A 13385-nucleotide genomic window follows, 5' to 3' on the forward strand; every position below is an offset into this window, starting at 1 on the left:
TTAACCTTATGTGCAACACTGTTTGAGGTCTCAAAAACAGTTTCTATGCCAAAACACATTCCCATTTCTTTCTTGGCGATAGCTATTCCTTTTTATTTTATTAAATTTTAAATTTAGGCTCTTTATCAGTTCATAAAAAGTTATTCTTCATAAAACTAGAATATCAAGATCATTATTAACAGCAGCCAGAATTTTGGCAATTGTTGGTACTGAAGTGCTGAAATATAAACTATGCACCTTTCTCCAAATGGCAGTTTTAATCTTCAGATCAGTATCACTTACAATTGTTTGTTTCCTTGGGTCTGATTTTATGAGGCAGCTTAACTCACCAGTGGATTTGTATAAATATACTATATCATACATGCTACCAAGTGACACCCTCCAACTCTCCTTGAGAATCTTTCTTTGTGGCAAAAGTTCCAGAACACCCAGAACAACAGTTTTGACTAATGTGGCAGCATTTTATCGCTATCTGTTCAACTTTCATTTATGTCTAGTTTACAGTTATTTTGAATGGAGTTATCATATACAGGCTGGCCTAGAAGTCACTGTCTCCCTACTAAACTTCCCACTGTGGATCTGTACATACATGCCGTGTGCTGTTGTACACCACCATTACCCCACAAATGCTTCAGTGCATGTCACACTGAACATGGTGGTGCATCAGGCTGTGTTTCAAGCATGACAGCGAATATGCAGATACACTTTACGTACAGTGACGTTCATCACCTGGTAGGTTTAAGTAGGGGTATGATGACTCCTTAGCTATGCTTTCCCCATACATAGATTCTGTGACTTCATTTCAACAAGTCTGAATTGCCACATCTTTTATGAGTGTTCAGTGCAACAAGAACAGGGCATCTAAATTAAACTAACATTCCAAAATACTAAATTACCCGTACATTTGCAGGAAAATTGAATTTGACAGTTCAATCAAACATACTCCTAACTTTCTGTTACTTTAGTCTAATCTTGTCTAATCTGATCTTATTTAATCCAATCCAATTTCCTCAGAAATAGAAATATCACGCATCACATTTCATAATGTCTCACACATACACAAAGACACACAGAAGACAAACAAAGATTTTAAAGGACAATCTGAAGGTAAGAAGAGCAAACTTACCTGGCTCTGAGACAACGTAACTGACGTAGCAAGAACCATCTTTTCGGTCCTTGAAGTCTATTCCTGCTTTGCTAGGACCCTCAACAGATATGGCAAGGGAACCAGCTCCTGCCTCACGAGTCCAAACATTGAATTCGCAGGGTTGGCCCTGTTCACCCCGTTCAAGACCTGGACCACCCGCATGCACACGGTGTGCACCCCCGTCTTTAAGAGGACCGACAGTGAACTGGAACGGCGACCCTGCAAATAGTCACATCAAAAACTGATCTGTCTCAATTGCATAACAAATCCCATGATACAGAGTATTCCTTGAATGGTCAACAGGAATATAAATGGTCAAACAATTACTTGCTGCTTTGGAAACAACGTCCATCAGTCATCACAGAACATGACCGAGGCAGTCCAGACTATGTCCTCATGAGCTACTTCCTCAATGTGCAGTTTTGCATTATCTTCCTGTCTATAACTTGGGAGTCTCATTTCTATCAAGTTTTCAACACAGACTGTATATGTCTTGTTTCCCAATAATGCATACAAAATTTTGGTTGTAGTGTATTCAGGAAGGTTACAATGGGCTGGACATGCAGCCCCTACAATTTCTATCAAGAATAATTTCATCACTGAATAAATATCAATCTAATCATATCTAAGTTACCACTGTACTAAAATTAAACATTAACTGATTATCTGTTCATGTACCTGGTATATGCACTTCCTTATATTTAACTGACACTGTGTGAACACCCAGTTCCTTTGGAACAAAGTGAACAGCATACAATCCATCTTCAACCTCATTGATCTCAGCATCCTCAGTCACTCCTCCAGGCGATGTCACCGTGGCAGAAAGGTCAAATGATGTGATTCCTAAAGGGGAGGGGAAAAATAATTTAATAACAAATATACCCAATTTTCACTGTTAAGCATCCTTTTCCAATTATTGTAACAGTTTTACAGCACAGATATAATTTTAAAACTTCATTTGAAAGACCTACATCTTTTCAAATGCTTAGACTTTCCTGAAACATGCTAACAATGTTGTCATCCAAATAAGACAAAAGATTCTCTTTAGTACGAGACCTGCTCAAGAGGTACAATTTTTCACTCATCTGAAGAGCAGTGCCCTACCTTGAATGTACAGCATGTGATTCATTAAGGGATATTATATGCTAAGTCAAAGTCTGTTCACTTGCCTGGCATCTTGAAGGTCAGCTTGCACTCACTGCCAACTTCTGTGATGGGTACAGCTTCTCTTTGACGCTGGATTTTCTCCCGTTGCCTGTTTGAGCCTTCGCCACCAACCTGGTCACACAACGTTTATTTTAGCAGTCATTCTGTTGTATCACTGCAATGTCATAATACTTTCCTGTTGTTGTTTTTTGCCCAACCTCCATTTTGTAGCTGTCTTATATTATGCTTATGAATAGGCTAAAGTGAAGGAAATAAGTCAAAAATGTTTATTATTGGCCAAAACAGATCAGTGCCTACCTTCACAGTGTAGGGTGAACCATCAACATGATGGTCAGCAAACTTGAGATTCACAATGTAGTAACCAGGTTCTGTGGGCTTATATGAGATGTTCAGAGTTCCATCTTCATTATCCTTGCACTGGATCTCTGCCTTGCTAGGACCCTCAATTGAAAGGGATAGACCACCATAACCTGCATTCCAAGAATTAACAGGTGGAGCATATGATCAACATTTAGCAAACAAAGACTTTAATTAGTATGTGCAATAAAATTTTGACAGTTCAAAATTCAAGAACCCAAACTTTTAAACAATTCTTAAGGCATTTCTATGCAAAAAGGTTATAATCTTTCTCAGAAACCTTGGTTATCACCTTTATAAGACAGATTTTGTTTCAGAGAGCTTCATTATACAGAGGTTTTACTTGCTCATTCTATAAAACTTCAATTATCGTAGAGTGTACCACCTTACACATTCCACTCTTTTGTAAAACCCTGGTACCAATTCAAATGTTATACTATATGCATTTAAAAATTATATCCTTTATTTTACATCCACACTTAATTTAGGAAATCCACTGCAAAACAAAACACAGGATTCACTATAATTTGAGATCTTTGAATTCTGTTCCAAAGCTTTCAGCAAAATATAAAGCACAGAGGCATGTTACTTCAGTTCTTCGTTTGTATAACAATAATGTGTGCTGTGACAAATGAATTGGTTACATAGTTCTAAATGATAATTTATGTAATGACTATGAATAACAATTTCAGAAAGATGCAAGAGGAAGCAATTATAGCCTATCTGAAGATATCATCCTTGAATTTTCCTTTAGAGATTGAGAAAAAACAGTAAATCTCATCATGATATTTCAGTGAACAGAAAGAACAGGGAAAATAAATATACTTTAATGACAAAATTGGATGGAAAAGAACTGAAAATAAAGTGAGCAGAATGAATATGTCAGGTCAGGAAGCAACTAATTTGAAAAACACTCTGTGGTTTTATTTTTTCACTTGAATGAAGTAGCATGTAGCTTATGTTTACCGTGTTATATTTTGGATTACTATGAAGAGAAAATATGTGACCTTAAACAGGACACATTGTACACCATAAAATATGTATTAGAATGACCTACCTGCATTTCGGGTGTCCACAGTGAATGTGTTGTCAACATGTGTACTGCCTTCCTTCAGAGCTGATCCTGACACCTTCACCTTCTTGGCATCTCCAACCTCTCTTTCTCCAACATTTATCTTGAAAGGTGAGTTGGCAATGTGTTTACCAAGGCGCTTCACAGACACAGTGTGTTCTCCAACCTCACGTGGAGTAAATGAGATTCCTGAATAACAGAGTGGAAATCAAGCATCAGTAGTCAAGACAGCTTCATGTATTCACTACTAACGAGACAATTCATCACCCAAGTATGTATGCTCTCCCAGCAATGACGATGTCTTAGTTAGTCTTGTCTCCAAAAGATATGCAATCCACGCAAAACCTGGCACAGCTGCACCATTCCTTGCCCTGGGTCTTCCATCCCTCTCAACCAGCCTCTAGTTACAACTACTCACAAAGCAGCAGCACTTCTCATTGTGCATGCTATGTATTGTGTTGTTTTTCACTTCAAGATTTCAAAATGAAATCACAACACAGCACTAGAATACACAGCCACAGAAAGAGTTATGTTAATACGGATGATACTTCTGGGTTTTATTTGTTATAGTATAAAATTTTTAAGCATGTAATCGTCTAGTCATGAGGTCGGGCTTGGGCTATGACCACCCATCAAGGATGAAGTAATGTTTCCGTTTTCAATACATTCACACCTCCACATGTCGCGAAGGGTCAGCGGAATACAGGCCTATATTTATCACTGTCAGCTGTCCTTTTGAAAATTCTACATTCAAGAAGTTCAAAACTTCTTGTAACTGGATACTTTGACATGCCATTGCAGTATTTCACCCCTAGGAGGTCAGCCCCCATTAATTTGGTTTATGCAAAAGTGACCTAGCGTCACAACGCAATCTAAACTGTCACAGTTGGCCTCGGATATTGAACCAACCAATCAGACAAAGGTTATTTTGACTTAGCGGGAAGTCGAACCAATGATGTTACAAAATTCAGATTTTGGAATGAGTGGGAGAAATTAATATATTTGAGAGACAAACTTCTTTTAGGTAGTGATGAGTTGCAGTTGTAAGTTGTTAGTTGTCAGTTATCAGTTGGTATAAGCTTGTCCTCGAATTGTAACAATATAAATTCTTAGTCGGTTATCATGGACGCATATGTGTATTCACTCTACTTTGTTCACAAACAAAATTGCATCATCTGCTAATATCTTGCGGAGGAATTAATTCAACAATCACCTGCAAATAAATACCAAAAGACACAGTTGAGGCGATCTTTAATTTAACCCTGTAAACCCAGCATAAGAGTCTCATGTCTCGTTTTACTCAAGAGCAGAAGAAGAGATGGTTATAAATCGCCGCAGACCCAAGGCCGCCCAAGAGAAGAAGAGAAACGGTTACAAGCTGTTGAGTAAATTCTTGGTGTACTAGAATTCCACTATATCTTGTTTAAAGCAACAATATGGAGTATTAAATTAAAGCAAAGCAGATGTAATATTTCTTCCCAGAAATGTTCATTTAACATTCAAATGTGCATACAATATAAAACCATAAATAGCTTAATATGGAGTTACCAATATTGCCATTTGGAAGCCGTTTCAAGAAGCATGGCTCTTCTAGTCCACTTGGTGCTTGGATTGAGGCATTCAGTGACCTGATGTCTGCATCTGAAACCTTTCCCGGGAATGACACTTCACTGCAGGAGCCAACTGAAATCTGGTTCCTCTTCCTTCCTTCTCCTGTTTAAATGAAGATTTCCTCACTTAATCATGCAACAGAGACTACGCACTTACATCAAGACAACCACAATAACAAACCACTGTTCTCTGCATTGAAAATGTTAGGAACAATGATGAGGATGAACATATATACACAGCAGACTTTTAGCCAAAAAATTGACAAAGTTATCCACACAGAAAACTGTACTGACTTTGACAAATTATGTATGTAAATAACAAAAATTATAATATGTGCTAACATACTTGACTGACAAGTTAAATCATGAAGATTTCTGTCTTCTGGGTTGTTGCGCTGTGTAGTCTGGTCGATGTTAACCAACGATTCATCGCCCTGATGACGGAGGCAGTATGATCTCTGAAACGTTGGTTAACATCGACCAGACTATATAGCGCAACAACCCAGAAGACAGAAATCTTCATACTCACCGCTGTGAAAACCTCAAATCTTACAAGTTAAATGATGATGTCTGATGATGGTAATATGAGTCAAACATGCGACATGAGATATTTATACACTAATTTTTGTGGTGTGAACGACATACATACGATATAGAAGCTTTGATTGGATAAACTTGCATATAACCAGTAATTGTCTTCAAAAACACATTCAATTTTTTTCTCCTGTGTCTATTCACCAAAGCTATGGAAATTTACATGAAAGTTATAAGCACCAAAAGGATATATGTACAAATAACTCACATATCTGAAGAGCTGATTTAGTGCAAATTTACACGACATAGACACTAAAAACTTACCTGTTATCTTCGCATTGTAAGGACTGCCTTTAATATGCTTGTCACCAAACTTGACAGAGATTTTGTATTCTCCAGGGGCTGTTGGCAAATATGATACTGATACTGTACCATCTTTGTTGTCATGGCAGCTGATCTCTGCTTTGCTTGGACCTTCAACTGCCAGGGACAAACCACCTAAAAAAAGTAAAAAAAAATTTCTGGCAACCACATCCCAAGAAACAGCAACATATTTCAGTACTCTAGATCACTGATTCCAAACTTATTTCTATAAAATCCTGGGGTTCCAATAATTTCATAATCATCAATTTTAATATAAAATAAGCAAACAAACAAACTATTAACACTATAAAAAAGACACTAGTGTCATTTGCGTTTCAACCTCAAGAGGTCATCATCAGTGGCAACGAAAATTAGTTCATTTAATCGAAATGGTTTAAAATTGGTCTAAATATGGTTTCGACCAATTTTAAACCATTTTGATTAAATGAATTAATTTCCCTGTTGCCACTGATGATGACCTCTTGAGGTTGAAACGTGTATGGCACTAGTGTCTTTTTTATAATGTTTAATAGTTCGTTTGTTTGCTTATTTTATATTCTAATACAATACACGGTATGCAAAGTTTTAAGGTCAATTTTCAATTAAAAGGGCCCCATATCACCCCTCTGTCCTCAACACCTTCAATGTATATTCTTCCCGGAGTATAAGGAAGTTTCAAACACATAAAAATTACAGGCCTGAGTGTGTGTATTTATATATTAGGCTCTTTTTCCTTCATATATGGCCTATACAAATCTCACTGAAACTAACACTATTCTTTATAATATGGGTCACTAACAGATGGAGAATAATGACAACTGTGAAATCTATTATGTCATAAAAGAGTGTTAAATATTTTGAATGTGCTAATAGGTACCTGCTCCTGCCCCCTTCGTTGAGATAGTAAAGTTGGACGGTTCACCGCAAACACCATGAGTAAGACCTGGTCCATATGCCGTCACATAGCCACTACTGAGGGAATCCACATGAAACTTGAATGGTGAACCTATTACAAACATAAGCATTAAGATATTTTAAAATGTCCAACAATATTTTTCTTATTTGCATATGTACCACAAAATATAACAATATGTGTCTTTGACTTGTGTTCTCATTCTTTGACCATAACATCCTACTGCGCACAGAGACACATTTTTATCACATAAATTAAATAAGTATAAAAAAATTAATGTGGATGCCTGAAATGACTTCAAGACCACACACTCTCTTCTGTCTAAATGTGCACTAGTACAAGTACTCAACAAAAGGCAGAGTGAAGATAAAGGAAGAAAGATGACTGACAAGCCATAAAAAAGGCAACTTCCAAGAGAGTCTAGGTGGCATCCATTGCAACCCAGAACACCACAATTAACGCCTTCATCATCATGAAAACCTCAACAGAAGCAGATATGCTTACTTGGTTTCGCCATTTGAAGTGAATGGTAACAGACCACATTTGTCCACTCTCAAACACTTGGGAAGGTTCAACTCACCTTGAACATGTTCCCCATTGTATTTCACTGAGAGTTCATGCAGGCCTTCTTCTCTTGGCTCGTACTTGACACTTACTGTCCCATCCCGGTTGTCTTCAATGATTGGCTTATCTATGTTTCCACTTGGCATTTTTATTTCAGCTGCAAAATAAAGCAGTCATAAGTTGGATAGTGCATACAACAGCGTTAAAATACAAATATGTATTATGGCCGTTTGTAAACTAAAATCACATACCAAAATGGATAATAACTGAATCCAGTAATTGTAAATTCCCCCTCCGAAGTCTCACAAAATAGTAAATTTTAAACTCATCTTTATATTAATGATTTATGCTGCTCTGTTTGTAGCAGATTATTCATCTATTTTTCAGGCCAATTGGTTTCTACCTAATATGAGAGTTTATTATATCATATGATGTCATTTCTCAGAGAAACAAATCTTAAAATAATGACGAATTACAACCCTTTCACAAACAAATAATGACTTAGCTAATCAGAATTAAAGTGGTTTTTGTCAACAAAGTTAAAGGAGTGTCGAATTTTTTTTTACAATTTTTCACCGTAATAAATTGCAGCACAAGCTGTTCTGATTGCCCTGATGATAGAGGCAGCAAGGGCCTCTGAAACGCTGGTAAACTTTTACCACTCCACAACGGTGGCCGTAGCGATACGCACTATCGAATGACGCACGCATACTATGGGACACAGATGACCTAAGTTGTCTCCTCAATTTTATGACTAATGTACTATGTTTCCTTCGGTCTGACAAATGTGCTACGTTTACGAGCTGATAAACATCCAATGACCATCAACGTACATTTTTTTAAGTTTTAGACAAGAGCCAAGTAGCCTTAGGATGCTATAGTTCCTCTAAGCACATTAAACAAAAGAAGATTTTCATTCGGATTTTTATTAGAAAACAATAAATGGATGAAAAAACTGTCTGAATTTATTTTGCGTCTTTCAAAACAAGTATGAAATGTAACGGCAGAGTGATAAGTATTACTGCCTCATATTCGGGAGGTCACGGGTTAAAATCTAGCCGGACACACGCTATCCTGACTAGTTCTCGGGGATTTCTTCAGTCTCTATGGGCAAATTCCGGTGATTCATCACACTGATGATGGAGGTAGTAAGCTCCTCTGAAACGTCTCTCAATATCAACCATACTACACAGTGCTACAACACTGAGACCCTCTTGCAATTACTGTATGATACAATGTTCCCACATTAATGCCAGCTTCACAGACTGAGTGTGTTACTTTTACTCTGGAACATTAAGCATCATGTGTCTCATCTGTTTAGGTAGGGATAACAGAAAATATACTGTGACATCACTGCAAGCCGTTGGCAAAAACAGTAATTACTTCGTTCCTCCTAACTTACCCCAGTCTGAAGCAACCCAACCCATAATCCCGTCGAAATTTATTTTCCTTTTTAAATCATAGTTATTTTGGGACGATGGTCTTATGTAGGCCTACTAATGCTCCACGGGCCATATTTCTTACTTTTACTGACAGTTGCAGCACGCCCTCTTTGACTAGCTAGCTAATGAATGGGGGACCAATGCTTGCATTAAAACTGTCAAATTTAAAAAAAAAATAATCAAGAGATTTTGCTTTACTTAAATCGCTACACATGACGAAAGCATTATCAAAGTTTAAATTTAGTACACTGGGTTAAAGGAGGACACAAACCTGTCCTCAGCAAAGTGCAAATGAACTCACCAGAAATTACACCAGACGAAATGGAACTATCATCTCCGTAAGGCAAAAATATATCAACAAAAAAGGGTTATCGATTTACACATCGGGGGTTGTTTATATAAGACTAAAAAGTGGGGGATCTTTTTTTAAGGGATCGTGATACGCCTCGGAGCTTCTGATTAAGAGCGCTCCATGTCATTCTTGGTTTCTTTCCTCCATGTCAAATGCCAAAAAATTTAACTCCTTGTTCGCGACTTGCCAAGACAATTCTACCCTGACTGAAGTTTTGCCTTCCTCAGTCCCTCCAATTGAGTATCGATGCAATGCACTGAAGTAAGCCACGACCGCTTTTCGCTGGTGTCCACGGAGGCAACAACTCTGCAGCTGATACAGCGTCGTTAGTAACATACGAATCGATTAACCGATAAAACGTATGCCTTTAACACGTGTCTCCTTCAAGTACAAGTTTTCACCCATCACCATCTCAAAAAACAGTGGTTCTTCTGGGTTGGTGCACCGTGTAGTCTGGTAGAAGTTTACCGGCGTTTCAGAGGAGTTTGTTGCCTCCATCAGGGCGATACCTCCGAAACGTAGGCATATTTTACAAGACTACATGGCGCAACAACTTAGAACACGTCCATCTTCATACTCGCCGCCATGAGAACCTAAACTCTCACTACACTGTTGCGTTTTAACACCTGTTAATGAACGACGCGCAGGCCTAACACCAGAATTAAAAAGACTATACAGCCAATTTTCATTTCACTAGTAGAAGAAATAATAACTTTATTAAAGAGTTCATAGTGCGTGAAATATAATATTAGGTCAATATTTTCCAATACCATGCACCTAGTAAAGTCTATGGAATAAAAGAATAAGTTCAGTTCCCCTGAACACCTTGCAATTGGTCAGCAGTTTGCACAAAACACTGCATGAATGCGAAGGTATTTTTTATTACAGTGGCCTGGACTTCTCAGTTGAGAGTAAAAGACGCAAACCGCTTCAAATTTTCAGGCAATGTGTTTCAACTTGATATCTGCAACTACGTGGCAAGAAAACTGTTCTGGTAAGCACTCCGTTGGGCGCCCTCGTAAACTTATTGCTATGAATAAGGTGTGATGAAAACAGATTAACGGGAGGAATGTTTGGTTATCGTCATGCTGACATCCAAGTGTTTGGTTAACCCTTCTCGTGCTGAGACTTCCAGCAGGAAGTAGTATCCTTTTGTTTTACACTTGCATGCTAGCTTGAAAATTCATTTTGTCGGATGCTACAAATTGTAAGCTTAAGAATGTCAGGGAATAGGTTTGTTTTCATGTCACACAAATCGATATATCTTGTTCGTAGCATTTACAGTGTCAATATATGCACTCATACTTTTACCCCAGTAAAGTAACAATCTACGGAGTGGGCGGCTGGGAGCAGATTCCTAAGGGCAAAGATGTCTGTTCTGGGATGCTGGCCGTGTACTCTTGTATAAATTTGCCGACCCTTCACAGGTGCTTAATGCTTCCATCATCAGGAAGATTACACGGCTCAATATCCCAAAAGACAGCCATCTTCATAAACGTCGCCGTGAAAAAATGAAATCTCGCCCATGTAGGGCGTTTAGATTTCTCTCGCCCACGTCCACACGGGCGCTGGGGCCATCGATTAACTGCGTATCGAAGGCATGAAAATGGCAACAGGCCACTCACATCTGTGTAATGGAAATGTTATACAATGATTCATGTTGTGAACACCATGCAGGCTGCCTGCTCACGCCATTAGGGATTCTAACTCTTACAACGCACACTACTTCCAACTGTAAGTCAGGCTTAGGTAGGGAAGATAGTGGTTCCACGCATTCTGTTCATCGGAAGAAGGGAAATGAGTGAACAGCATCACGCTCCGACCACTTTAAACCACCGAAAAATCCTCCGGTACTTATTAGATAAATAACAGAATGACACCTGTCGAGAATCGTACTCATCGTAACTAAAACATTTCGCAGTAAATTCGTAGGCACATTTGTAATCTATCACTACATAAAAAGTGGCTTCGGAATTTTACAAAAATAAGTTTTTAGTTAAAGTGTCGAGATTGATTAGGCCTGTTTTATTGGTTTAATTTGGTTTCAATTTGTTTCTTATGTAATTTTATTGGTGTTTTATATTTCTACCAGTGTTTGTAACAGGCACACTGCAACAAAGGAACTGAACTGAATTTAATTACTGTTAAACCTACTAACATAATCGTTACAATAATAGGATATATAAGGCCTGTATCAGGAAGTACTAGGATCATAATGTTTATACAACCTAAAAAAATTTTAAAGGCCACTGAAACAATCGTTTGTCACAAGGTTTTTTTATTTGATCAGCTTAATTTAAGTCACTATCAACCGCTGAAATTTGTGCACTGCCGAGTAATTGTAAGTTCACTGTAAATTATAAACTGGGAAGGATGTGGAAGGAAGCAATCATGGTCTATTTGAAGATAGGTCTACTGTCCTAGCGTTTGCCTATAAGAACTGACACATTCTACATCCTCTTCAGTCAGAATGGCCTATCCGCGGCCTACAGTCTGTATCACCGTTGCGCTAACCCGCTGGGAACAAAGCAGTGTCATGAGGGACTGTTCCGTTTCACCAAGAGTCGTACGTAACTCGGCACGCAGGAAAACTGCATTCCAGTTCGACAGGCTCCCATCCATACCATCTTTCAATAAGTGCCATAAATCAGATGCAAGAATTTGGCCGCGGTCCAAACACGCGGTTCAGTGTCTGCACCAGAACTGGCTACAGGAATTCAGGCGCAGGGCAGTCACGTGGATTCTGGTGTGACTCCAGAAGACATGCAAGCTCTTACTGGGTCACACAATCTTTTTATCTAAACGACAAGAGTGTAAGCCTCAATCAGCTGGCTAACAAGGCCTGGATGCCAGCAGCTGGCTAAAATTGTACTTTACCTTATCGGTTTTGCTGTGTGTGACTTCCACTAAACCACGAAAGAAAAGAGACTGTTTGCTTTTGTAGTCGGAAATTCGCAAAATCCAAACAATCTCAAAAAGTAAATTTTACCAAGGACCAAGAAGCCTAATTTACCCAGCAGACATCACTTCGTTTGCGGACCAAAAAATGCCTTAAGCCTACAAAACAAATCATCTGACGGATAAGCTTTGATCATGGTCCTGCAACTCGCTTGTCTAAGTCATCACTCAACTCCAAATCTCAGACATTGCGTTGTGTACACATGCTGAAAGTCTGATACTGAAAACTGCGAGTGACGAGACCAAGGTATGACGCTATACACGCCAAATTAATTAATTCACGAAAGTTACCAGGCCGGACATTCGTAGTGTGTTGTCGTTTATTGCAATTGTCTGCAACCCTTTTTGTCCTTTGGATACTACGAACGAGATACATCGTTTAGGAAAACAATTACTTCTGTTCTGAATATCTTTATTGTTTGATAATACTCGTATCGGTGAAAATAAGATCTTCTAGCGCAATATACTGTACAAAATGATTCATTTCGACTTCGTCCACAGTCTAAATTATAAAATTCACAGCGTTTCGAAAGCTGCATTCTGCTTTCCACGAAAGCAAAGCCAAAAGAAAAATCTTACACAATATAACACATCATCAGAAACCTTCGAACTTCGAGGAAATCAGAATTCAGCTTTCGAATGTTGAAAAACGTTTTATTGTTTAGACGACGGACAAATCCCAAGAAAATAATTCTACAATGCCTAAGTCACCACAAACCAAACAAACACTTGCCAAGTTACAGAACCTTCTTCGGTATTAATATTCGGGGAATTTTCCTGGAGAGACAGACGAAAACCTCGTCAGAGGCGATATCTCTGTTCCAGTCCTCCCGGTGACTCAACATCTGATCCGAGGACCTGTCGACAGGGAACGTGGCTGAGCATGCAATTTCATTAGTGAGACGT

At 38.4% G+C, this 13385-nt stretch overlaps 1 protein-coding gene across 8 annotated transcripts in view; it reads right to left on the reverse strand.

Annotated features, from left to right (window-relative positions):
- cher (filamin A protein cher) overlaps nt 1–13385 on the reverse strand; it is a 144440-nt gene that overhangs the window by 16016 nt on the left and 115039 nt on the right. For all 8 annotated transcript variants that reach the window (XM_022060777.2, XM_022060779.2, XM_022060776.2 and 5 more), the window contains 9 exons: nt 7744–7884; nt 7128–7256; nt 6212–6385; nt 5292–5456; nt 3729–3932; nt 2612–2784; nt 2317–2425; nt 1826–1990; nt 1127–1366 (listed from right to left, as the gene is read on the reverse strand). In XM_022060777.2, coding sequence (XP_021916469.1) covers nt 1127–1366; nt 1826–1990; nt 2317–2425; nt 2612–2784; nt 3729–3932; nt 5292–5456; nt 6212–6385; nt 7128–7256; nt 7744–7884 — 1500 coding nt within the window. The remainder of the gene's footprint in view (nt 1–1126; nt 1367–1825; nt 1991–2316; nt 2426–2611; nt 2785–3728; nt 3933–5291; nt 5457–6211; nt 6386–7127; nt 7257–7743; nt 7885–13385) is intronic.

This window comes from Zootermopsis nevadensis, unplaced genomic scaffold (assembly GCF_977971745.1).
Source record: "Zootermopsis nevadensis isolate Lab colony 2312 unplaced genomic scaffold, Znev_1.0 Znev_ptg000025l, whole genome shotgun sequence".
NCBI classification, from domain to species: Eukaryota; Metazoa; Arthropoda; class Insecta; order Blattodea; family Termopsidae; genus Zootermopsis; species Zootermopsis nevadensis.